Here is a 26,871-nt window from a genome sequence, read left to right on the forward strand (position 1 = left end):
TGAAGTGGTTGGCAGGTTCAAACGACCCACTTTTTGGTTAACATCCAAATACTTAACTAGCACACTACCAGTGATTCTCTGAGCAGTCCACTGCTGGGGTGTTGACAGGGTCATTAGATCAGATTTGGCTTTTGAGACATTTTTCCAACCTTCTGTTCAGCCCCAACCCCCAAATCACATAAAAGACTCAAAGAAGAGGTTCCCTGTGAGGGGAACTGTCAAAGCGGAGAGAGCAGTGCCCAAGAGGGCATCTCAAGACTCAGCCAAGGGGGCTAGAGCTGAAACAGAAGAAAAGGGCAGTGTCTCGTCCATCAGGTGTCATCGTGTAGGCCTATAAGGCCAGTAACCTGGGCCCCAGAAGACTTTAGTTCCCAAGCCCCACCTTGACCCACTTTTGTAACTAAGAGTTGCAGTCTGGAATGCATTCACTGGTACTTAAATCTTAGCTGTGCATCTAATAGTTGTGTTCCCTTGTATAATCCACCTAAAACCTCATCTGTAAAGTGTAGACATATTATTGCCTCCTAGGGTGATTATGAGTGTTAAATATGATGACATCTTGTAAGCAATCATTGCTTTCATTTCCCCACAGTGGCAGCTAACACTTGGGCCCACCATGAACTGGGGAATCTTCGAGGGGCTCCTGAGTGGGGTCAACAAGTACTCCACAGCCTTTGGCCGCATCTGGCTGTCTTTGGTCTTCATCTTCCGAGTGCTGGTGTACCTGGTGACTGCTGAGCGTGTGTGGAGTGATGACCACAAGGATTTTGACTGTGACACCAAGCAACCCGGCTGCTCTAATGTCTGCTTTGATGAGTTCTTCCCTGTGTCCCACGTGCGACTCTGGGCTCTGCAGCTCATCCTGGTCACGTGCCCTTCACTGCTGGTGGTGATGCATGTGGCCTACCGGGAGGCTCGGGAGAAGAAGCACCAAGAAGCAGCAGGGAAGGGGAGCAAACGCCTCTATCTGGACCCTGGCAAGAAGAGGGGTGGTCTCTGGTGGACATATGTCTGCAGCCTGGTGTTCAAGGCTGGTGTGGATGCTGCTTTCCTCTACGTGTTCCATTCCTTCTACCCTAAATATACCCTCCCTAATGTGGTCAAGTGCCACGTGGATCCATGTCCCAATATCGTAGACTGCTACATCTCCAAGCCCTCGGAGAAGAACATCTTCACACTCTTCATGGTGGTCACAGCTGCCATCTGCATTCTGCTCAATCTTGTGGAACTGGCCTACTTGGTGGGCAAGAGGTGCAGAGAGTGTCTGGCAGCCAGGAAATCCCGGTCCTCAAGCATCGGGCATCACCTGGAGTGTGTCACCTCCTCCAGCAAGCAGGAAGACCTCCTTGGGGGTGACCTCATCTTTCTGGGCTCAGACACCCACCCTCCTCTCTTACCAGACCAGCCTCGAGAGCATGTGAAGAAAACCATTCTGTGAGGGGCTGTCTGGATGGTACTGATGAGCTGAGGCTGGGATACGCCAGCAACATCCTTACCTGCAGTGATGGGGCTCTCCTCAGTGACAGTGCTTATGGGGTGCAGCCTGAATGGTGGGAGAAGCTGAGCTTAAAGTTGGATATAAGCAAAAGGAAGAAGTCCAGAATCCTGGGATCAAATCCTTGTTCTTCCACCCCTCCACTTGCCCCAACTGTGTGCCCTTGGACTAATTACTCTTCTTCTCTGTACCTCAATCTGTTTCATTTCCTGCAAAATGGAAACACTGGTGCCCACCTCACAGGGCTGCCGTGAGAGACATTTATTAAAAAATAAATGCCATTACATGCAAGTGCCTTCTCTGTGTGTGGCCCATGGTCAAGGCTTAATAAAAGTCAATTCATTCACTCATTCATGATGCCTTTTGTTCCTCTGACATACATGACCTTTATGAAGTCACTGCATCAATCCCTCTGGCCCTACAAAGGGCTGTACTTGACCCAGACAGGCATCGATCAGCACTCCCAGGGACGGCCTGCCCATGCTTGAGTCGAGGCTTTCTCCCCACATGCAGCTTTAGGCTCATGGGTTGCCTCAGAGGACAATGGAGCTTAGTCTGTGGCCGGCTGTGGGCTGCAGGGGAAAGGACAGGGTCTCTGAGTCAGACACCTGATCCCCATCCAAGTTCCTTCAACTGGGACACTGGGAGAGTGTTACTTTCAGCTTCTTCTTAAAGAGTGTAAGTGTGTGGCTAGGGGAACTTGGGGGGGAGGGGGTGTTAATATACTTCCTCCATGGCGTGTTTGTGAGGCCAGAATGAGCTCATGGCTGCGGAAGGGTTTAGCCAGCTGGAAAAGGGCCACATAAATGTTAATCATTGGTATTAGGAAGCATTTAATAAATGTCTGTGGGAAATGAGGCAGAGGGACCCCACCCTGACTGCACATTAACCTTCACTGTCCGGAGGGTGAGACAAGCCCACAGCTTCTCTGTTACCCCTGCAGGAACACGTTCAGACCTCCAGAGGGTCAAGAGCCGAGAGACAGGAGGACCTGAGGCTGTGTTTGGCCCTGTGCCAACTGGGGCATTTCTTGTTGCTGGCCTGCATTCCTTGCCTCCACTAGGGCAGCAGAAACCTCGGATGGAAAAGTTAGTGTGCTGCCCCATCCCCTAAACAGCCCGAAAGCAGCAGTCTCCAGAAATCCCCCCCACACCCCAATGTGGGATGGCTTCCTGAGCTAACCGGAAGTTGTCCTTCTCCATGAATGACAGAAGTAGGTTTCCAGAGAAAAGATGTCAAAGAGAGAGGCCTGGGACTGAGAGAAATAAAAATAAAGCAATTAGGAAGAAGGCAGGTGATCCCCTTGGTGCTGTCTTGGGGCTGGATGTGAGGACACCAGACTCCCGTCCCCTCATCTAGATCTCACCTGACACCTGACTGCCTAGGGAAGCAGGCCCAGTCATGCTCAACCAGGCTGAGAGGTGTGGGCAGCATAGAAGAGCCTCGGGTGTTTGTTCTGAATATGTGCCCGGGGAAGTCCACCTGCCTGCCCACCCGCTCACTCTCTCTTGGCTCATTGGCTCAGAAAGCTCCACCCAGCAGAAGAGTGAGGAACAAAAGCTCCCTCCAGGAAGCCCTAAGGCAGATGAACAAGCCCAGGACAGGAGAGCAGCTTCGAACCCAGCGGTAAGCACTAAGAAAATGAGAAAGGCTGGGCTGGGAAGCAAGGGGTCAGCCAGAGAGAGCCTTGGGGGCCTTGGGCTACAGGTTGACTATAAGGAGCAGGTCCCAGGTCAGAGTGCCTGGGAAATCTCCAGGAAAGTCCTTAAAGGGGGAGAGAAAAAAAGTTTCAATGGACTAAAGGGAGGACAGAGGACCATACAAAGAAGAAGGAGGAAGGAAAAAAAAATCTGATTTCTTTAATGCACATTTAGGGCTAGATCCTTGGGAAGCAAAGATGAATTCAATATAGATTCTGAAGACAGGTAGCAAACCATTTGAGAGTACAGGGACACGTTCTACAATAGAATAAAAAGAAGGGTGCCTGGAGTTGGAACAGAGACAGTATCTCAGAGGACAACATCACAACTTGCTCAAGAAGCCCAGGGCTGAACTAGGGTGGAGCAGGGTAGCATGTGAGATGGAACCTGGTTAAACTCCAGGTTCCGTGTGGAGGTGGAACACCCATGAGAGAACTACACAGAAATAATTGAAGCAGCAGCCAGCAAGCTACCACCGAGCAAACAGAGGAGGTAGGGGTTTCCCCAGAAGAGAAAGGAAATGGTGAGGAGGGTCTGTGTCAGAACTCTCTTCTAGTTCCTCTCAAAAGCTGGAATAGTTGGTATTTCAGAGGCATTCGCTGTGGTCAGCCCAGTCATCCCTGAGTCCCAGCATTGTAACAAGAAAGGGAAAGCCTGGTCAAGAGGGTGGGTAAGTACCAGGATTGTAAGAGCCTCCTGCCTGGTGTAAGAGGGAAGCATGGGGTTGGGAACATCTTCAGTCCAGAGAGGAAGGAATGGAGGATGGAGGCTGTTCATGTCCAGCCAAATGGGCTGACATGAATGCACCCAGATCGGGCCTTGCTCCCTTGATGCTCAAGAAAAGTTAGGTGAATCTGACGATTGATAAACATTCCAATCCCTCCCCTTCTGCCTCCGCTCATCATTGGCAGCTGATTGGAGGGCAGATCATCCAATTGTCACTGTCTCACTATCTCTCTTAAAATTGTCTGGCCAATAGGGCTGAAATTAAGGGTAAAGTTGTATGTCTGTGCACTATGATTATCAGTCACACACATTTATCTATTTCTAGAATAAAGGAGAAGGCCATGTTGAAACTGGAAAGGCAACATTCAAGACCAGCTCTGCCACGTCCAGCCGGGGGCCTTTAGGGCAGCTGCTTTTCTCTCCCTGTGCTTTGATTTACTCTCACATGAAATGAGAATCATGGCAACCCCTTTCTTGACAAGTCACCATGAATGAGGACACATGGGCATGGTGCCTGTAAGAAGGCCTTGTCGACTGTACCATAAATAAGAGGTGCCTACTTATAGGTCCTCCTGGCCCTGGATGCCCTGGTTCTGAGTGAGTGGAGCAGATACACAGACCCGTCCACTTAGGACCCAGACACACCATCAGCATGAATTGGGCATTTCTGCAAGGCCTTCTGAGTGGCGTGAACAAGTACTCCACAGCATTGGGTCGTATCTGGCTGTCAGTGGTGTTCATCTTCCGAGTGCTGGTGTACGTGGTGGCCGCTGAAGATGTGTGGGACGATGAGCAGAAGGACTTTGTCTGCAACACCAAGCAGCCAGGCTGCCCCAATGTCTGCTATGATGAGTTCTTCCCCGTGTCCCATGTGCGCCTGTGGGCCCTGCAGCTCATCCTGGTCACCTGCCCCTCACTGCTGGTGGTCATGCACGTGGCCTACAGGCAGGAGCGAGAGCGGCGCCACCGCCTGAAGCACGGACCGAACGCCCCCTCCCTGTATGACAATGCAGGCAAGAAGCGAGGAGGCCTCTGGTGGACATATTTGCTGAGTCTTATCTTCAAGGCCTCTGTCGATGCCATCTTTCTCTATATCTTCCATCGCCTTTACAAGGATTATGATATGCCCAGAGTGGTGACTTGCTCTGTGGATCCATGCCCCCACACTGTCGATTGTTTCATCTCCCGACCCACAGAGAAGAAGGTCTTCACCTACTTTATGGTGGCCACAGCTGTCGTCTGCATCCTGCTTAACCTCAGTGAAGTTGCCTACCTGGTGGGCAAGAGGTGTATGGAGATTACGCGTCCCAGGCGCCGGAAGCCTAGAAGCCGGGGTCATCTATCTGACACATGCCCACCATATGCACTCTCCCAAGGAGGACACCCCCAGGATGGGACCTCTGTTCTAATTAAGGCTGGGTTGGCCCCAGTAGATGCAGGTGGGTATGCATAACTCTCAAGGCCAGCATACATGATGACCAGGCCCCCCTGACCACACAGGAAAATAGGCAAGGGAAGTGCCCTGTCTTTTGTAACAGGGCAGACGAGAAGTGACTATGGGGCTCAGGAAGGTCACTCAGGACCCACAGCCTTGTGAAGGTGGGCCCCTGGGTCCTGAGGCTTCATGGGAGGGGTTGGTGGGATGCAGCTGGCTGGCTGGCTGATGGGAAATTCATGTATGGTGATAGAGTATGTCAAAACCCTTAAAACATATTAATTTCACAGAATGATGTAAACTAGAAGTGGTAGGTAGGGAAACAAGAGATTGACAATGAAAGGCAAGATCACTCAGTGGGAAACTGGGCCCCAAAACTTTCTATCTGGCTTATCCATTACACAGTATGTCCCATGATGTGGTAGGGAATGTCCAAAACAAAGAGTGACCCCAGGGGCTCTGGGATCTATGGACAGCCAAGACAAGGGGAGACCCGAGAAGCCCCTGGACCTAGCATGGTTTGGTTCTCAGTGAATGTCCTCAGATGAATCTGAGTCAGCTAGAAAGCCTCTGCTACCCCTGGGAGCCTTGGGCCTAGTTGTTGGCATGTGGTTCAAATCCACCAGTTGCTCCGAGGGGGAAACATATGCAGTCTCTTCTGGTATAATTTACAGCCTCTGAAATCCCCCTGGAAGGTCAGCTCTAAGTTAGTTCCTACTCCACAGCAATGAGGATCTTTTGTTTAAAGAATCTGTCTCAAAACCTTATTTTGAGAATACTGATCCCAGGAAGGAAAGTCCTCTCTGAAGGTGGGAGGGAAAAGTATGGGGCTGTTGAGACTCATTGAAGGCCTGCCAGGATATGTGTAAGGCACATTCCCACAGGCCAAGGGAACAATACGAGTCAGCCTAAAGGGTTTCTATGGACCAAAAAGACTGTGGAATTTCCCATTTTATTCACCAGATAGACATTCCCAAAGAAGCCTCATCTTCTACTCAGACCTTGGAAACTTCCAAAACAATCCTCCAGGTGAGACCTGCCTCCACGTCCCAGAACCCTAACCCTGTAAGACAACTCACAGAAGGCCCGCAGGCACCTTACACTCAACAACACTATCTTCCCCTCAACCCATCCTCCTCACAGATAATCTCCCACTATGAAGAGCACCTTCATCCACCCAGCTGCCCAAACTTGGAGCTCAAATATCATCCCCATTCCCTCTTCTTTCAGCCCTCACGTCTCACATCCCAACACAACCAAATGCACTGATTCCCACTCTTCAACCAGCCCTTCATCCTCACCTCACAGCCTTGTGGCCCCTCATTGGTGCTCTCTCATCTGCCCTGCATTGCAGGACACAGAATGATCGTTCTATAATTGGGCCATGCCATTCTTCTTACTTAAAAATCTCCCCTTAATGGTCCTCAGCTCACCTCCTCGGATATCCTCAACCTCACCTCCAGCTTCCTGTCTTCCCTTTAACCTATCAGTAGCCTCATAGAATTCAAGGTCCCCAACACATCATGTTGTGGCATTTCCCTGCCCTTGTACACTCCTCCTCTGTGCACCTCCCTCAATCCTCAGGAACAGGCTCAATCACCTATCATAAGCCACCTCAGATATGTCTGTGCCATTCTCTAGATCAGAATGGTCAGTTTCCTTGATTGTCAGCTCATGGGCCTATGACCCTTACAGGGCAGAGACCATTCATTGAGTCATGCAGGTTCCAAAAGCCTTCAACAAATGCAGTAACACATGAGTAAATGGACCAGAAGTTCCTCAGGGAAAGACTTGTGTCCTGTTTTTTGTTTTTTTCCCTTCTTCCACCAAACCTAGGCTTGGGAATATAGCAAAGGTTTTTGTTTGTTCAGTTATCTTTGCTTTTATCTAACTCCAACCCAATGGGCATTTATCGGTGCGGGACTGTGACCTTCCAAGTCTACACAGAGACTCAACTTTGGTCTCTTGAGTTGGCCTGGGGTTGTATACCCTTTGGTTAATGTACTGCCCCATCCCCACCCCTAGTGATAGGACAAGTATCCCTTGTTTGAGGTCAGGTTTCCTAGGAATGGAGCCTGGAATTTACAAGGAAAGAAAAAGGTAAGCAAGCTGGGGAGCAGTGTAGAATGGGTTCAATATTGTTGCTGTTGTTGGGTGCCACTGAGTTGAAACCAACTCAAAGCTGAAGCTCTAGCGATTTTCAGAGGCAGTTAATTACATAGAAGGAGACTGCCCATCCTTATCCTGGGTTGAATGAGCACCTCAAAAATAGGCATCATAATTCCCAGGATAAGGGGTTCTGGTGCCACTGTGATTAAGGCATTCAGTTTGCTAACCAGAAGTTGGCAGCTTGAACTTTTCCACCTACTGCCTGAGAGGAAGATTAGACTGTCTGCTTTGGTAAAGGTAAAGATTTACAGCCTTGGAAACCCTTGGCTAGCTGTCTCTTGTCATTCTCTCTCTCTTTCTCTCTCTCTCTCTCTCATTGCCGTTTAGTGAGAACTGACTCATATTCATACCTGCCACACCATTGGGTTTCCAAGTCAGTAAATAGCCCAGGAGGATATTGCCCATCTTTTTCTAGTCACTGGTGGGTTCGAACCACCAGAAAGGCATAGCCTTTGGGTTAGCAGCTCAACTCCTTATGGACTACCCCACCAGAGTTCCCTTGGAAACCCTAACGGATATTCTATTCTGTCCTACATGCGTACTATGAGTCAGAACTGACCACATGGCAGTGTTAGAGGGTTTTAGAACTATGGTTATATACTATTTTGGAATGGATTGTCTTTGTTATATTTATAAACAGGACTAGTACAGGGTATATTTTAAATCAATCTCTTTTGAGATGTAAAAGAGATTAAACACGGAAGAGAAAGGAGTAGAAGCAGAGACAGGGGAAGACATATGCCAAGCCATGTGAAGACTGTCCAGGAGCAGAATCTCAGAAGAGCAAAGACCTTTCTTCAGAGCCAACAGAGAGAGAGAGTCTTCCCCTAGTGCCAGCAACCTGAATTTGTACTTCTAGTCTCCTAAACTGTGATCAAATAAATTTTCATTTGTTAAAACCACCCACTTGTGGCATTTCTGTTAAAGCAGCACTAGCTAACAAAGACCTGGACTCAAGTCAAATTTTATGTTGACCTGATCTCTGTGGGATTAGGGAGCCTTAGTTCCTAAACTCCACCATAGAGTTGTCTCCCCTTTGGAGGCAAGAGAACTCAGCTTTTGAACTTCCGTCTCAGCCAGTGGTTGGTTTCAGGCCACCCTGAGATCAGGGGAGTGGCAGGAAGGGGTAGGTGGCTCCCACTCAGTTGAGGTTAATTCTTCTGGGGCAATTATAAGACATGAGCAGACATATTTCCAGTAGTCGGAGAATGAAAACAATGAGCCTGTACAGGCAAAATGGGCACAGTAGCAATGGCATCAATTAATCCTATAAAAACTAGGGTGACTCACCCCCAACCCAGACCAGAGCACTGACTGCCCAGTCTGAGACAAGAGTGGCTCTCTCAACCAGCTTGCTCCAGATGTCTCACAATGTTAAGATCAACTGGTTTCTAATTCCACTCCAGGAGACCCCCCTGCTCAACTTTTTTTTTTTTTTTAGATTCTAGATCCCCACTGGTTCTACATTATAGTGAGCATATTTTAAGACCCAGCCATTCTCACCACTGACCTCTTCACATATGCTCTCTCTTGGAGGTCTCAAGATTTGAGTCACTGAGGAAGGTGGAGGCTAAGCATCATCTGATTCTGTACATGACCGGACTAATGTTCTAGTAAACCCTTCATTATCTCAGTTCCTGCCCACACTCTCACCTTTCCAACACTGCTGCTATTATCACTCTCTGACTTTTCTACCCACCTCCCTTCTTAGAAATATTCCTGATTCACTTCAAGCCATACCACTATTCTCTTCAACCATCTTCTCTGGCCACCATTAATGCTATGTGCTCCTCATTTATTAAATACTTGAGCATGTGACTCAGGGTCTCCTCTTGATAGTTTCCTGTGACCTAAGTAGCTATCACTCTGTTCTTTTCATCCCATGACCACCTCCTCCTCTCCATCTTGGTCCCACTTGCAGGTCCCACACCCCAGGCATTATCATCACCAAGAATAGCTCCACTTCTAGATTTCAAGTCGTCAACAAATATTTATTCTTCCTCTCATATGTAAAGACTCAACTAGAAACTGGGATATCCTTTGAGGGCCTAATGGTAAAAGGCTGCACTGCAATCCCAAAGGCATACAGTTCAAATCTACCATCTGCTTCATGAAAGAAGGATAGGCAATCTACTTCTGTGCAGTTTACTGCCACCGGGGGGTCAGCTATGGGTCAGTCCAACCCAGTAGCATACAACAACAACCCTGGAAGAATTTGACACAGTCTCTACCCTCATGAAGCTTACATTTCAGTAACATGGCTAGTCAATAAACTAGCAGCAAAATGGGGAATTAGAGGGTTCTGGAAGAGGCAGTAGGTAGGTCTGAAATCTAGACATTCAGGAACAGGTTCTCTGAGACTTCTTAAACTGAAACTAATCATCCCTTCTCTTCACTGGCAATCACCATTTTCCTCATCTCCCTCCCTCCCTTGTCCAGTTCTCACTCCATTGTCATTGTTATTATGGCAATGTTATTATATAAAGTGCCATTGAGTCACTTGCAACTCATAGCAACTTTATTTACAATAGCTCTGAACTCTGCTCTATCTTGAGCCAGTCTCACTGTTTCTGACATACTGCCCCAATTCCTTAGTTACTGCGATACACTAATTTATAGGTATTCCTATTTCCTTTCCATAATTCTACAATGAGCACTTGTCAAGACCCTAATGTTGTTGCTATTGTTAGCTGTTATCAGGTCCTTTGCTAACCCTTGGCAACTGCCTACACATTAGAAGAAAATGTTACCTTTTACAGACCAGACCATTATAATCTGTAGGGTTTTTAATATCTGATTTTTAGAAATAGATTGCCAGACCTTTCTTCTTAGTATATCTTAGCCTAAAAACTCTGATGAAACCATAGCAACACATCAGCTTCCACTGATAGACAGCTGGTGGCTTCAAATGAGTCCATTGGCCAGGAATTCAACCAGCGTCTCTTGCAATGAACTATCAATGTCTTCTGATAAGACCTTAACTCTAATTAAGCCTAATTCTCCATGCAGTATCTTTTTCTAGAGAAATAAGATTCACCCCCCCCCAAAAGAGAGGAGAGATAGAAAGAAGACTCCAGGCAAAAGAGTCTGCATGCAAAGGCATAGAAGCAAAATCAAGACTGAGGCCAACTTGAAGAACTAAAAGTCACCTGGAATGATTTGAGCCAGTTAAGAGGATTAGAGTTGGGAGATTAGGCTAAAATAGACAATAACTGGATCATGCAGCTCTTTCTCTGTAAATTCTTACAAATAATTTTGGACTTGACTTTACTGAAAACAAACAAACCAAGTAACCTCTTAATTTTTTTTTCCATTTGAGTTGGAACCAACTTAGAACTGCTTAGAACTGCTTAAAACTGCCTCAGCAGGTTTTTGCAGACATGACAAATGGAAAAATGAATTAAGTTATCAACAATTCCATCTTACCTGGATTCATAATCAACACGATGGCACCAAAAGTCAACTGTCAAGGACTTCTCCGGAATACTGAATAGCAATTATATCAGTTTGACAACTAAGTTGTGCCTGATCCAACCCATAGTCTTCTTAATTGCTTTCATCTGAAAGTTGGGCAATTACTAAGGATGACAGAAGAAGAATTGAAGACTTTTAATCATGGTGTTGGAGAAGAGTATTGAATATCACATTTATCACCAAGAGAACAAGCAGATCTGTCTTGGAGAATGTGAAACCAGGGTGCTGTTTGAAGGCAAGGATGGTTAAAGTCCATCTCACATTCTTCAGGCCTGTTGTTTGGAAAGGCCAGTCCTTAGAAAAGGACAACATGCTTGGAAAGATAGAGGGTAAACACAGGAGAGGAAGACCCACAACAAAATTGATTTGACACAGTGGTGGTAACAATGGGCTCAAGTGTGTCTGAGATAGTGAGGATGATACAGGATAGGACAATGATCAGATCTACCTGCTGTTCATGGAGTCGCTATTAGTTGAAGTCAACTTGACGACACAACAAATGACACATGAAGCAATGGCCCATCTTTCTCTCTGGGAGTTGCTAGTGGATTCAAATCACCAGAGAGGTGCCACCTTTGGGTTATCGGTGCCAATCCCTATGGACTACACTATCAAAGCTCAGGACCTCATTTGAAGGGCTATGAAAATCACTGGAGAGGAGGAGATGGTCCAAGATCACAGCCTAGCTGCACACTTCATGCTGTTCTGCTATAGAAAAGAAACCAAGTGAAACAGAATCAAGAAGCACAAACAGAGAATGAAGAATCAGATCAAACACCAAAAGGCATGAGAAACTGAATGAAAATGGCAAACAATTAAGTGTACAAACTTGGGGGGGTCCTGCAACTGGCCTGGCACAGCATGGCTTTGTTGAGAAAGTGAGCAGCATTGTCTGGGGAGGAATCCAAGATAATGACTTCACAGAGTCTCCAACAGGAGACAGAGACACTGGGTAAAAAAACCTGGAGCAAAGCAATATACACAGAACAAGAAAAAGACAGAGAGGCTGGAAAGAGCTTTAGGGATCCAGTTGACCACACAGCAGGAAGGGAACCAGAAAATAGGCACAAAACTACTTGCCAGAAGAGGTCCCTGGTCACTTGAGTGGGTAGAGGTGGTGAAGATAGGATCACTGGAGTAGTAGAAATCTCCTATTCATCCAGGCTCTGTATAGTACCTTCATCCTCCCACATTTGGTCAAGGCCAGGCCTTGATCACTGCATATACCAGAAAGAAGGGGAACACATGACTACCCCTCCACTCTTGCTACCGCACACCTTCTCTGTGACTAGTAGTGGCCCACAATCTTCCTTTTCCTCTGCTCTGCTCCCATCTTTCTTCCCCCTGTAATACATTGTGTGTAGATTGTGCCATCAAACCTGCAACAGGAGCATTTGCTCACTCCCGAACCACCTCTGCACCCTCCCAGTAACTGCCTGGCAACCAGTGGTGCTCTCACAAACAGTGACTAACTCGACAACCAACAAGAATGGTTGCTGCATCACAACGTGATAACTAGTTGGAAAGACACATCACTTCATATCACCTCATCAGCGACACCACTAATCATAGCCTCAAAGGTAACATCAGCACCTTAACTGAACAGCAAGCAAGAGAACCTACTGCCCTTGCCCAATGTCTACCTGGCTATACCTTCACACATTCCATACCCAAACATTTCCTGTAAGCTATCCACTATCACACTGAAATCCATTTCTATTCCCACTACTGAGAGCCAGTTAATGCACATACAACAGACCTACCCTATCCTTTTCCTAACAGCAAATATGGAAATACCTTCCCTGGCCCCCAGCTGAACGGTGCTAACTAGAAACACCAACCCAGAATGATCCCATAATTCCACAAAGGCTCTGGAGGGACCCTGAACATGCAACACTTATTACCTAATATCAGGAAAATAATCTGATCTCTCACATTCTCTTACTCTTCTAAGGGAAGACATACTAGCCTAACCACAAACAATACACCCATGCCCACTATTGACATGAAACTGCACCAAAAAATACCACTAAAGTCATACAAAGACCAAACTTTGCAAAACAACAATTAAAATAATAAAAAGAAAGACATTCTAAGAAAAGAAGAAACAAAAGTTTGAATACATAAAATATATATACAAGAAACATACATAAACAAACACCTCAATGCCTCAAAGACAGTGGAAAATAAAACAAAACAAAATCATTTGAAGAAACAGGATAAGGTGACTCAAATAAGTGAACAAAATAAAGAGGCAGAAAACGTTCCTGAGCAAGAAATGGTAATAGATCTAAATATTCATATTCATTCTCTCTCTCTCTCTCTCACACACACACACACACACAGATGAACCAGTTCATAACTGACCCTCCAGTGGGTTTTCAGAGGCTGCAGATAGTGAATATTAACCACCTTCATTCAGGTTGACATCAATTTCTTATCCCCAAGACCACCAAAGTGCCCCCATGAGGAACTGCAAATATTTATTGTTGTTGTTGTTGTTGTTGTTGTTGTTGTTATTAGGTGCCACTGAGGTGAGTGCAACCCATAGTGACTCTATGAACAACAGACCTGAACCCTGTCCTATGCTGCGCCATCCTCACACTTTCTGACACACTAGAGCCCATTGCAGCAATCACTGTGTCAGTCCACCTGGTTGAGGGTTTTCCTCTCCTCTACTAACCTTCTGCCTTTCTGAGCATCATGTTCCTCTCCAAGGAATAGCCCAAAGCATGTGAGGCAAAGCTTTATCATTTTTGCCTCCAAAGAGCACTCTGGTTCCACTTTCTCCAGGACATGTTCTCCCCAAAAAACAAAGTGACAATTTCCTTTGTAACTCTAATAGCAAGTCAAACTTCACATCAAGCCGAAAGGCCATTATATATAGGATTCCTAAAACATTAAGTCATGGACAGTCTCATTTATTTTTTTTTCTCCATCTAGCATGATGTTGCCTATAAGTCCAGTGGTGAGGATTTTTGTTTTCTTGACACGGAGATACAATCCACATTGAAAGCTGCAATGTTTAACCTCCTGTAGCAAGTACTTCAAGTCCTCACTTTAAGCAAGCAAGGTTGTACCATCAGCACACTCTTTATGCAGGTTATTGATGACTCTTTCTGCAATCCTGATGCCACATGCTTCTTCATAGAGTCCAGCTTCTCAAATAATTTGCTCAGAATACAGATTAAGTAGATACAGAGAAAAGATATCAACAACCTTGACACATACCTTTTCTAATTTTAAACCATGCTCTGTTCACACAGTAGCCTCTTGTGATATTTTCATAAGGAGATGTATTGCACTGGGAAAGTCTATAGTCAAAGACCTCTTCAAATTATTGAGGAGCTATTATGTCAGTTTGAGGACTAAGGTGCATCTTATTCAGGCCATGGATTTCCAGTCACTTGCTAATCTGAGAGCTGGACAGGACTAAGGATGATAGAAGAATTGATGCCTTTGAGATGTGGTGTTGGAGAAGAGTGATGATTATCCCATGGACTTCCAAAAGAACATACAGATATGCTTAGAGAAGGTACAACCAGAGTGTTACTTAGAGGCAAAGATAATGAATCTTTGTCTCATATGCCTTGGGCATGATGCTAGGAGAGGTTACTCCTTGGGGAGAGACATCATTCTTGGAAAGGCAGAAGAACAGCAAAGAAAAGGAAGATCCTTAACCAGGTGGATTGACACAATGACTGATGCAATGGACTTGAGTGTGTCAGAGATTGTGAGGATGGTACAGGATAGGACAAGGTTTAGATCTGTTATTCATGGGATCGCTTGAGTCATACTTGACTTGATGACACCTAAAAACACAAAATATTAAAGAAAAAGGCAGACAAAAACCTGGAAAATAATACATGAACAAAATGACAAAATAGACAAAAACAAATCAGGGGAAAAGAGCAGCTAGAAACCTAGTAGACTGACAATAAAATATCAGAAATAGATAACTCAGTGGAAGAATGTTGTTGTTCTTGAATGCTATAGAGTTGAGGATGACTCATGGTGACTCTATGAACAAAAGACCTGAAGTTTTTCTGTAACTATTGTTGTTTCTCAAAGTTCATAGAGTATCCAGAGGCATGTTATTTAGAAAGTGGATGCCACTCCCACTTCTAAGCGTTTCTTACTCTGGGAGCTACATCAAACACAGTCCACCATGGGTAACCATTACAGCATTCAACACTCGAATAGCACAGAGTTCAGCATCATAGCCACTCCAGGTTACCTCAGTACAGCAAACTGGCAGACCAGTGTTGCACCACTGAGAAGAATGTTCCTCTAAATTATAATTACACTAGGCCCAAAGGTCTAACCAACTTTTAAATACAAATGGCCTCCAAAAGTGGTGTTGACTCTAAAAAAGAGGCTTAAAAACAACTAAGAGATATCATCTCACCCCAGTAAGAATGGCAAAATTTAATAAAGCAGCAAACAAACGTTGGCAAGGTTGTGGAGAAACTGGAACCCTTATTCACTATTGGTGGGAGTGTAAAATGGTGCAACCACTGTGGAAGGCAGCAAGTTGCAAATAGAAATACCATTTGAGCGGAAGTCCTGCCTATCCTGAGCATCCTTCCGGCACTGCTTGCGGGCGTTATGGCTTCAAGGTTATTTCGTGGAGCTGGAGCATTGGCCGCTCAGGCCTTGAGGGCCCACAGTCCCAATGGTGTCGCCGTCGTGCGCTCGATGGCGTCTGGAGGTGGTGTGCCTACCGATGATGATCAGGCGACAGGGTTGGAGCGGGAGGTCATGATGGCTGCCCGGAAAGGCCAGGATCTATACAATATGCTTGCTCCAAAGGCAGCTGCAGGCACTAAGGAAGATCCTAATTTAGTTCCCTCCATCACCAATAAGCGAATAGTAGGCTGCATCTGTGAAGAAGACAGCAATGTTGTGATCTGGTTTTGGTTACACAAAGGCGATGGGCATTGATGCCCTAATTGTGGGGCCCATTACAAGCTGGTGTCCCACCAGTTAGCTCACTGAGTGAGCCCCTAATTGTGCTCATGCTCCCACTGACGTGGTCTAAATGTGCTGGAATGTTTCCTTCTTTCTAATAAAGACTAGCCACTGCTTTGGCTCCTTCTCCCATAAAAAAAAAATACCATTTGACCCAGCAATTCCACTACTGGGAATATACCCTAAAGAAACCATAACTGCCACGCAAGCAGATATATGCCCACCCATTTTTATTGCTTATTTTTTCACAATAGCAAAGAGTTGCAAACAAACCAAGTGCCCATCAACAAATGAATGGATAGAGAAGCTGTGGTATATTTACATAATGCAACATTACATAGTACTGACAAAGAACTCATGGAATATTCTACAAAATGGGAGACCATGGAGGAAATTATGCTGAATGAAATATCACAAAAAGACAAATAGTGCATAATGCCACTGTTATAGAGCAGGACTGATACGGGGGTTGGGGGAAAACAAAAAAAAAAGAGGGGATAAATAATGTACATGGCACTGAAACAGAAGAGGGAGAGAAGTGTATAAAAGGAATATATGATTAAGTATTATTGGCATGACAAGAGTCCAGAATAAGAGTTGCATATAAAGTGGTCTTGGGGTTGGCGAGGGGTGGGGGGGTGGGGGGGTAGTAAGAGTGTATAACAATTAAATAACTTTTCCCCCAAAGAAAAAAGTGAACTGGGAAGAGGGGGAAAAGGTAGGAAAATGTGTACAAATGAATAAATAAATGGAAATCCAAGTTCTTTATGAATATTCACTAAAATCTAAAAACAAACAAACAAAGAAACAAAAACTCCAAGAGGCTTAAATCAAAAACAACCAAACATTTCACAGGACCTTCAGCCAAAACAAGAGAGCCTACCTTTCAGAGTAGAACTACTTCCCCAGTCTCCCTTTCATCTGCTCTTCTTGTTAACTGTGGTAGAGTCAAGTACAACTCATAGTGACTCTACAGGGGCAAGGGGGGCTGGGGAAGACCTGAACCCTATTCTATAATTATTATCATTTCTCAATGGAAGGATGGAGAAACATAATTTTACATCCAGGGCAGCGTCTGTTTGTTGAAATAAATCAATTAGTATGCAGTCAACTCCTGGAGCCTTGTTTTTTGCCAATTCCTTCATAGCAACTTGAACTTCCTCCTTCATCCCCATAGGTTCTTGCTCAAACGTTATTGTATGAAATTCCTCTGTGTCAGCCAATTCCATCTGATACAGTGACTCTGTGTACTCCTTCCATCTTCTTTTTATACATCCTACAACATACTACCCAAACTATCCTTAAGTATTGCCACCCATGGCTTGAATTTGTTTTTCAACTCCTTCAGTTTAAGAAACGCTGAGCGAGCCCAGCCCTTTTGATTTTCTGACTCCAGCTCTCTGCACATTTCATTATAGTATCTTGCTTTGTCGTCCTAAGCTGCCTTTTGAAATTTTCTATTCAGCTCTTTGATTTCTTGATTTCTTTCTTTAGCTTTAGCATCTCAGCACTCTAATGCAATCCTCAGAGTCTCATCTGACATCCATCCTGGTCTTTTCTTCTTCTTTAACCTTTGTAATGATCTTTTGCATGAAAGATGATACAGGGGAAAATCTAGGGACTTCTTCCATAGCTGCCTAGCTTATGGGTGGTTTCCCTGGATTAACTCTCCTTGGCATTCTTTTCCTCCTCCTCCACCCCTCACACCCTGCTAGAGTTTCTCTATCACTGGTAGAGAGTGCTTTCTCCTCCACAGGAAATGTTTTCTCTATTTTCTAAAACATCAGGGCTCCCAGAGACTGCCTAGATGGTCTTCTCTTCTCTTCTCTTTTCCTCTCCTCTCCTCTCCTCTCACTTACATACTCTTCAAAGTCACTTATCCACTGCTGGGGACTCCCCAAAGTATGCCTTAAGCCATCAATGTCACATACTAGCCAGCAGAAAATACACTTGACTGTGTTCTACACTCTCATATTTAGCACAAGGATCAATGAACTCATTAACTCCATAAACATCTGTTAGAAATCTACCCACCACCCCCATAAAAGGGTGGTTTTTTTCTCTCCTGTGCCCCTTATTTCTATCATGTCTCTTATTTATATCAAGGATCCCACCATCTTCCAAATTATCAAAACCAGTATCCTCACAAGTACACTAAACAATTCATTCTTTATTCATTACTTGCCTACTATATACCAATCAACTCTTTTCAGAGATCACAAGCAGAGGCTTATTTAGCGTATGGTGGATGAAGCATGTTCCCTAGGTCCGACCGGGGAGCTACCAATGACCAGTTTCTATAGACCATAACAGTCCTCATGAGCAGTAATTTAAAAATAACTGCTACAGGCACTTGTTATTGTTGGTGGGTGCTATTGAGTTGAGCATGACCCTATGAACAAAAGATCTGAACCACATTCTACACTATCCTCACACTTCCTGACACACCAGAACCCATTGCAGCAGTCACTGTGCCAATACACTTGGTTGAGGGTCTTTCCCTCACTGTCCCTCCACTCTTCCCAGTATCATGTCCTTCTCCAAGGAATAGCACCTCCTAGCAACATGTCCAAAGTATATGAGGCAAAGCCTCATCATTCCTGTCTCTAAAGAGCACTCTAGCTGCACTCTCTCCAAGGCATATCTATTCATTTCTTGGCTATCCATGGGATGTTCAGTGCTCTTCTCCAACACCACAGTTCAAAAGTGTAAATTCTTTTTCTGTCATCCTTTTTCATTTTCCAGCTCTCAGAGGCATAGCTAATAATTGGAAAGAAGATGAACTGAATTATATGCACCTTATCCTCGAACTGACATTACTACTCCTCAATAATTTGGAAAGGTCCTTAACTGCAAATTTCCCCAGTGCAATGTGTCTCCTAATTTCCTAACTGCTGGTACCAAGGTTGTTAATTGTGGATCCAAGCAAGATGAAGTTCTTGAAAGTTTCAATCTCTTCTCCATCCATCATGATGATGGTGCCTATTGGTTCAGTGGTAAGAATCTTCGTTCTTCTGACATTAAGATGCAATCCATACCAAAGGCCACATTGATCTCCTGCAACAAGTGCTTCAAGTCACCCTCACTTTCAGCAAGCAAAGTTATATCATCTGCATAACACAGATTATTGATGAGCCTCCCTCTAATCCTGATGCCACACTCCTCCCCATAGAGTCCAGCTTCTCGGATAATTTGCTCAGCATACAGATTAAATAGGAAGAGAGAGATAATACAACCTGATGCACTCCTTTCCCAATTCCAGACCATGCAGTGCTCCCCTGCTCCATTTTCACAATAGCCTCCTGATCCTGGTACACGTTCTGCATGAGCACAATCAGGTGCTCTGGGATTCCCATTCTTCTCAGTGTCAATCACAACTTGTCATGATCCACACAGTCAAATGACTTTGCATCATTAATAATGCACAAATAGACAAATAGTGCTATAGGCACTATTGTTATTGTTGTTGTTAAATGTTGTTGAGTCATAGGTGACTCACAGCGACCCTATGAACTTTTTTTATTTCTCCAAGTTCATAGGGTTTCCAGAGGCAAGCAATTTCAAAAGTGGTTGCCACTCCTCTTTCCAAGATTGTTTTAACTGGGGAGCTCCACCAACCACTGTCCACCATGTTGTTGTTGTTGTTGTTATGTGCCGTCGAGTCGCCTGCGACTCATAGCGACCCTATGTACAACAGCCCTAAACTCCGCTCCGTCCTGTGCCAATCGCACTGTCTCTGACACTCCCATCCCGATTACCCCAGTCACTGAATCAATCCACCTCATAGAGGGCCTTCCTCTCCTGCGCCGTCCCTCCACCCTCCCAAGCATGATGTCCCTCTCCAAGGACTGGTCTCTCCTCACTACATGTCCAAAGTAAGTTAGACGGAGCCTCAGAATCCTTGCCTCCAAGGAGCCACCCGGTTTAACCCTCTCCAGGACAAATCTGTTTGTTTTTTCCTAGCAGTCCATGGTATTCTCAATACTCTTCTCCAGCACCACAGCTCAAAGGCATCAGTTCTCCTTCTATCCTCCTTGGTCATTGTCCAACTCTCTGATGCATAACAGGTGATTGTGAAGACCATGACATGTATCAGACGCACCCTAGTCTCCAGAGAGACACCACTGCTCTTCGTCCACCATGAGTGACCAATATTGCATTTGGCACATCAGGGTCACAGTGTTCAGCATCACAGCCACCTCTCACGAGTTACCTCGGTACAGGAAATTGACAGAGCAGTGCTATACCACCTAGAAGAATGTTTGACCAAAAACAATTAAAATCAGGCCTGAGGGCCTGTTCTGTACCTATCCCTCCTCAAGTGAGACACCTTCAAAACTTCCAGCATAAAATCGACTCACAACATGCTAGCCCTCAGCCTGAAGGTGAAGCCAAGCATTTCAGGATTTAAAAATTTAGGCATTCCCACAAGCTGGGGGACTGCTTGCCAGAGACCCCCAGTTCATCTGGTACTGGTTGTTCAATGACAGAATTTTCATCTTCTAACTGAGAGATGGGAGGTCTGAGTTTGATTCTAACTCAGTGTATTTCATGTGTAGCCACCACCACTTATCCATGAAAGTCTGTGTGTTGCTGATGTTGAACAGGTTCAATGGAGCTTCCAGACAAAGAATGACTATGAAGAAAAGCCTAGAAATGCACTACAGAAAATCAGCCAATGAAAGCCCTATAAATCAAAATCATTTGATCCACAAACTGTCCTAGAATGGCAGTATAGGATAAGGCAGTATTTTGTCTTGGTGTGCACGGAGTTGTCATGCGTTGGGAGTCCACTTACTAGTAACCAATAACAATTAGGTACCAGACCCTACTCGAAACATCAGTAATATCTTTTTTAAAAAAATATATGTTGCCATCAAGTTGAACCAACTCACAGTTGACCCTCTAGTGTGTTTTAGGGGGTTATGAATAGCACAGGAGAGTTCCCATCTTTCTCCCACAGAGCAGCTAGTGGATTGCAACCACAAGAGAGGAACCACCTTTGGGTTAGCAGCATGGCTCCCTACAGACTACTCAACCAAAAGAAAGTAGTGGTGAAACATAGCAAAGTCACTATCTTGTTTGTATGTGTGTGTATATAGAAATATGTACATATAACACTAAACACAGACCTATGTGGTATGTGAGACTGAGTTGTGCTTGCCTGGGGAACTATGATGTCTGTTGTTCCTGGGCACATTATCTGTTGATTCCAAACCCCTTGTGATTTGCTTACAAAGGGCATCTTGGAAGTTAATTAGACTAACAAATTATTTCTGAGCTCTAATGAGAAACCCTGCCTAGGATTCCCTGCCTGCCTTCCCTCTCCCACCTCACCATGCATCTACGCCTGACTGGGGTTTTGCCTTTTTAACTCAAAAGAAACATTCATCCAAAAGGCATTGTCTAGAGTGAGTGCATTGTCACCCCCCCCCCATTCTCTACATCTCATAAGGAAAGGGTGAAAGAAAAGTAGAAAGATCATAATTTTTTAATAGAACAACTACATGCCAGGTCTATGCTGGCTTTCATGTATTACAGGTGCACTACAGCACAGAATAGGACAAAGTTCAGAAATGTTACTCACAGAGTTGCTAGGAGTTGTCTTCAATTCAATGGCACCAAACAGCAACTGTACCAGGCTCTGTTTTAAGTATTTGATCTTTGTTAACTCAGTCTTCCCACATATTCACTCAATATAGTGAATGCTGTTATTTTCTCCACCTTACAGTCAAGACATGGAAGCATCACACAACAAGAAAGCTAGAACTTAGCCCAATTAGTCTGCAAGTTCAATCATGTCATAGCATCACACACACTGTGTTCTCACAAAACCCCTCAGACGCTTCATAGAGACAGTACTGTCCCACTCTATAGAGGAGAAAATAGTTTTAACTAAAATGTCTAAAATAAAAGGGTAACAAATTTGAGATTCATATCCAAAGCTACAAGTCCCAAAAGAAAAGGTGTGAGGATGCAAATTAGGCATATAAAACTCCAAATATGTTATTATTAGATACAAGATATAAAGGTGTGTGGTTCACATGCAGGAGTATGGAGCTCACTAGGGATAAAAAGAAAAGGGTTTCAAGATGTAAAAGTAGGGGTGTGGGACTGTAGATGCAGATGTGTGACGCTCAGATGAAGGATTCCATGAACTGAACCACTGTCGCAAGCCCTCTCCCTGGAACGCAAATGTGAGGAAATTCTTATATCAGTGCAATTCTTATATTCCAGGCCAGGAGACTCTGCCCAGCTTCCCTGATCCTCTATTGGTCCAGCACCATGAACAGCACATGACACAATTATGTGCCTCAAAAATAGCTCTTGAACTGGATAGAAAAACCAGTGCATGCAGTGTTAGGCTAGGGAAAACAACCCATATACAAAGATGAGGAGAAAATTCAGTATGTATGGACTGGAAGGAGTTGAGCTATGTGGATGACTCCTTGTGTGGCATCTCATTTATTCTATGTTGTTGGAGTGAGAAGACTGAACTAGCTCAGCAGCAAGGAAATGGGGATTCCGAATGCAGAAGTCTATTTCTCTGGTGGCATCATAAGGTTATAAGTAATCAACGTTGGTCATCAAGGTAGATTCAGAGAGTTCATGGGGCTCAGAGGTTGGTCTGTTTATGTCCTAGAAATGTCAATTAGTATAAATTGATGAGTTCATTCACGGGGCTTATTATGAAGTTAACTATGCCAACACAGGCTGGTAGGCAATGAGGAGGAGGAGTAGATTTATGCAGAAGAATCTTAGAAATGGGCCCAAAGTGGCCCCAGAGGTAGATTCTAGGTGCAGGAATGTGGGCATCAGGATGTGGGGACAGGGAGGGGAGTCCAGATTCAGAGGCAAGGGTACTAGATACAGCTGTGCCTGGCTCCAGATGCTGGAATGCGTAGCTCAGGAAGCAAATATGTGTGAATCCAGATATAGGGGTAAAAGAATCCAGGTGCAGGAAGTGGAGTTCCCCATACAGGGGTGTGGGACTTAAGTTACACATGTACAGGAAGGGCTCTGCTTGTAGGCCAGTAAGGAAGGTTGGGGATGGGCATCCAGATAAAAGGAATTAATTGAGTCAAAACAACTGTCAGGTAGACTAAGTTTGAAGTCATCAAGTTTACAGAAATCATTGAAACAATGAGAGTGAAAGGCCACAGAATGAGGAAACCATGGGTTGTATCTAATGGAAGGCAAAGAAAATTTGTGAGAAGAAATGGGAAATTTTCCAGACAGATAAGAGAGGGCAGGGAACACTTCAGCCCCTACCCTATCAGCCTGGCATAGGAGGATGATCTGAAATCATAGTCACCCTGTGTATTCCCAGAGGGATTGTCAAAATTCTGGGCCCAGCACTTTAATAGAGAGAATCCCCAGGTTTCCTGGAGCTCATCAGAGACAGCTTGAAAAAGCAGAGATTCAAGATAATAGCAGCTTCTCCTCCTGGACCAGGCGAGGCACATACAAGCTCCTGAGAACTAGGTAGTTTCCATTCCAGGAAAGGACTTCCCCACAACTCCTCCCTAATGTGAGGTGAATTGTGGCTGCCCATCAAGTCCTCCTGCAGCTGCCAAAGATAAGTTCACAGAAATCCCTGAGGAATAACTGTTCAAGTAAAGTCATTGATGTCACATGTGCTCTGTCCTCAGCACACATGGAGGGGACTGGGTGGGGAAGACTGGACACACCTACACCGTGGTCAAAATTAAAAACTCTCAGAGTTTTTCTTGATCTTCTAACCAAGAGAAGGTGAGAGCCAGAAAACTGAGTAGAAGAAGAGTCTAAAGAGGGACCAGGAGCAAGACCCAAGTGAGGACTTAGAGCTAAAGAAAGCTGAAGTCTGAGGCTGCTCTGGGTGTTCTCTGAGAAGTTGGCACGTGGATATCAGAGAGACCTTAGATCACATCCATGGTTCCTTAGCCCATTGGTGCATAGCAGAGCGAGACCACTGTGCACAGCCACCTAGAACTCCCCAGGAATCAGGAAGAGGACTCCAGATGAAGAAGTTGAGACCCTCAGTCTGCACATCAGTTAGACTCCTTAAGTAGAGATTAAGATCTATCAAAGCTCCAAGGAGAACTGGCCAGGGAAGCCCTTCACATTCCGCTGTCCTGACAAGACTGCCCCATATTAAGATAAAGGATGCCTCAGTGGTAAAGGCATTTGGGCAGTATCACACATTCTCATCTTCTTATGGAGGCTCAGAATGAAAATTTCTTATCATCAAGTAAACACTCCTATTTTTCTTTGCTGAACCCAGCGTTTGCCCACTTTTCTTAAACATAGGGTCCAATGACCATTTATACAATCAGTATATAGAATTATACAATCATACTGGTTTTAGAAACACTGGCACATCAACCTACACTACGAAACTTATAGTCAAAAAAGAACCTTTGCTCCTAACTTTGTTCTATGGCTGATTGGTTCTGGCGTTGTTTCAATGAATCTGCCCTGAGCAGGACATTCCTTGGATATTCATGGGCTGGCTAAATGAGAGCAGTGCTCAGACAGAAGAGAAGTTGTCATCCTAAGACTCAGCCTCCTTAGGAGAAGTATCAGAAGTGCAGAAGTAGGAAAAGGCTAGTGCCCACTTCCATAAGGTATAATTACGCAGGTCTTCAAGGTCAATGCCACAGATCCCAGGATGACTGGTGAGTTGAGTCCTGCACTGACCCACTTTTAAAACTAAGAGTTGGAATCAACTTATAAATGGGCTGTAAATAAATCACAATTGAGTGCAGAGTAGATGTTTAACCTTCTATTACATATCTCAGGGTCAGTGTTCTCATCTGCACTATCAGACAAGACTAGAAGCCAGTTTGAAGAGTGGCTAATAACTTCCTATAAAATATTCAGAGTGAGCTACATGAATGTAAGCAGTTATTACTATCATCCCCTGTAGTGACACCAGACACTTGGGTCTGCCATGTGTCTGCCATGACCTTTGAGGGGCTCCTGAATGGTGTCAATGACTATTCAACAATCTTTAGTGCACATGTCTGTCTCTTGTCTTCATTTTCCACAAACGGGAGTGGTTGGTGACAGCTAAACATGTATGGAGGAATGACTGCAAGGATCTTAGTTGCCACACCTTCCTGCAGTTAGAAGAATCCAGAAGCCACCCAAGGGGCATCGCTTGGTCCTCTAAGCAGAAGATGTGCTCTAAGATTACTTCATCTTTCTGGGATCAGAGACTCATCCTCCTTTCTTACTAGACCTTCCTGGAAAGCACATGAAGAAAAATATTCTGTGAGGAGCTCCCTGGACTGTGCTTACGAGCTGGAGTTGGGACTGGAAGATCAGCTGCATCTGTTTGCAGTGATGGGGCTTCCATCTGTGGCTATACTGGTGGGGTAAATACTGCGTGGTGGGGAGAGCTGAGCTAAGACTTGGAGTTGGGCAAGTCAGACAGCCTGGGATCAAATCCCTATTCCTCCATGCCAACCACTTTACCTAGGTAGGTGACTTTGGGGCAATTATGCCTCTGCTCTGTACCTTAGTTTCTTTTTCTACAAAATGGATGGATATGCTTATGGCTGTCTCACTGAGCTGCTATAAGGGACAGAACTCCTGGCGTCCATGACACTAACTCACTTGAGGCCAGCCTTATCTCCAAGTGTGGTAAACCCTTGGCATAAAGTCAGTCCCTACTCACAGAGACCTGTGAGAAAGAGTAAACTTCTCCAACAGGGTTCCCAGGGCCTTAAATATTTGTGGGAGCTGACCATCTCATCCCTTAACTTTGGAATGCCTAGTGAGTTCAAAGATCTAAACTTTTGTTTAGCAGCACAATGTCTAACAAACACTTCAACTCCTTTATGCTCAAGAGTTAAAAAAAAAAAAAAAGAGTTGTCTCAAAAGACACTGGACTTGGGACAGGAGTCTCAGTCAGACACCTGATTCTCATCTAAGTTCTACTGGATTCCAGAAGAGTGTTTTCTCCTTCTCTCAAAAAGGGGACTTAATATGTTTCCATTATGAAGTAGTTTCCATCAAGAGGCCAGAATGAGCTCATAGCTGTGGAAGGGTTTAGCCACTTGGAAAGAGCCACAAAAATGGTGATCATGGGTATTAGCAATTTAGTAAACCCTACAATGAGGATTCAATAAAGGCCAGTGAGAAAAGAGGCAGAGGGGCTTCTGTTGGACTACACATTCACCTTCACTGTCCTGGAATGCAGCACCGCCAAGGTCCCTTGGTAGTCCACTCTGGGAAACACTCCTAAGAACAACACAAGCACAGAAGAACAATGAACCCAAAAGAATCTCTACAAGGGTGATTTCTGAGATTAACCCAATTTCCCAAAACTGTTTCCATAAATGTCAGAATTAAGATTGCGAGCGAGAGCGACGCAGCGCGAGAACGCAGGCACCAGACGGGAGAACGCCACCACCAGATGGGAGAACGCCACCACCAGACGGGGTTCCACCGTGAGAGGGGCCAGGAAGAGACCCGGGAAGAACAACAGCCAGCCACCTACCGCGGAACTCCAGAGGAGCAAAGACTGTGAGACCCCAGAGGAACGAAGACTACCGGACACTGTGTGACCCCCAGGCAACCCACACCTGTGTGACCCTTAACACACAGGGTGCTGCTGCATAAACCCCCAGCAGCGCCCAAGCCCTGTCCCCACCTCTTGGTGGTAGTGGCCAAGCCCTGCGCTCCTTACCCCCTAGTCCCTTGCTTTCCTCCCCTTCCCCCACCCCCCTTGCAGCTCCACAACCACACATCTTAACCCCCACCACAGCCCTGTGACCTCAGGGCACCACCTTGGATCCAGCCATCACCCGGAGCTATCAGGCGAGCTGTTGAGGAACTAACCTGGCAGGAGAAAGGCTGGTAGGATCTTATCTGCATTTACTGGGGCATTGCTGATTACCCAGGAGAGCACCTAA

General features: G+C 45.2%; 2 protein-coding genes and 1 pseudogene across 2 annotated transcripts; all 3 read left to right on the plus strand.

The window, feature by feature from the left end:
* Positions 1–616: 616 nt before the first annotated feature.
* Positions 617–1,438, plus strand: GJB5 (gap junction protein, beta 5, 31.1kDa). Its single transcript, XM_006886424.1, has one exon. The coding sequence runs from the start codon at positions 617–619 to the stop codon at positions 1,436–1,438; it is 822 nt and encodes a 273-aa protein (XP_006886486.1).
* Positions 1,439–4,573: 3,135 nt separating this feature from the next.
* Positions 4,574–5,374, plus strand: LOC102845009 (gap junction beta-4 protein-like). Its single transcript, XM_006886576.1, has one exon. The coding sequence runs from the start codon at positions 4,574–4,576 to the stop codon at positions 5,372–5,374; it is 801 nt and encodes a 266-aa protein (XP_006886638.1).
* Positions 5,375–15,607: 10,233 nt separating this feature from the next.
* On the plus strand, positions 15,608–15,997 carry LOC102844185 (annotated as a pseudogene).
* The last annotated feature ends 10,874 nt before the right edge of the window (positions 15,998–26,871 follow it).

Source organism: Elephantulus edwardii, unplaced genomic scaffold, assembly GCF_000299155.1.
Source record: "Elephantulus edwardii isolate Elephantulus edwardi_28Jun2011 unplaced genomic scaffold, EleEdw1.0 scaffold00049, whole genome shotgun sequence".
Lineage (NCBI taxonomy): Eukaryota > Metazoa > Chordata > Mammalia > Macroscelidea > Macroscelididae > Elephantulus > Elephantulus edwardii.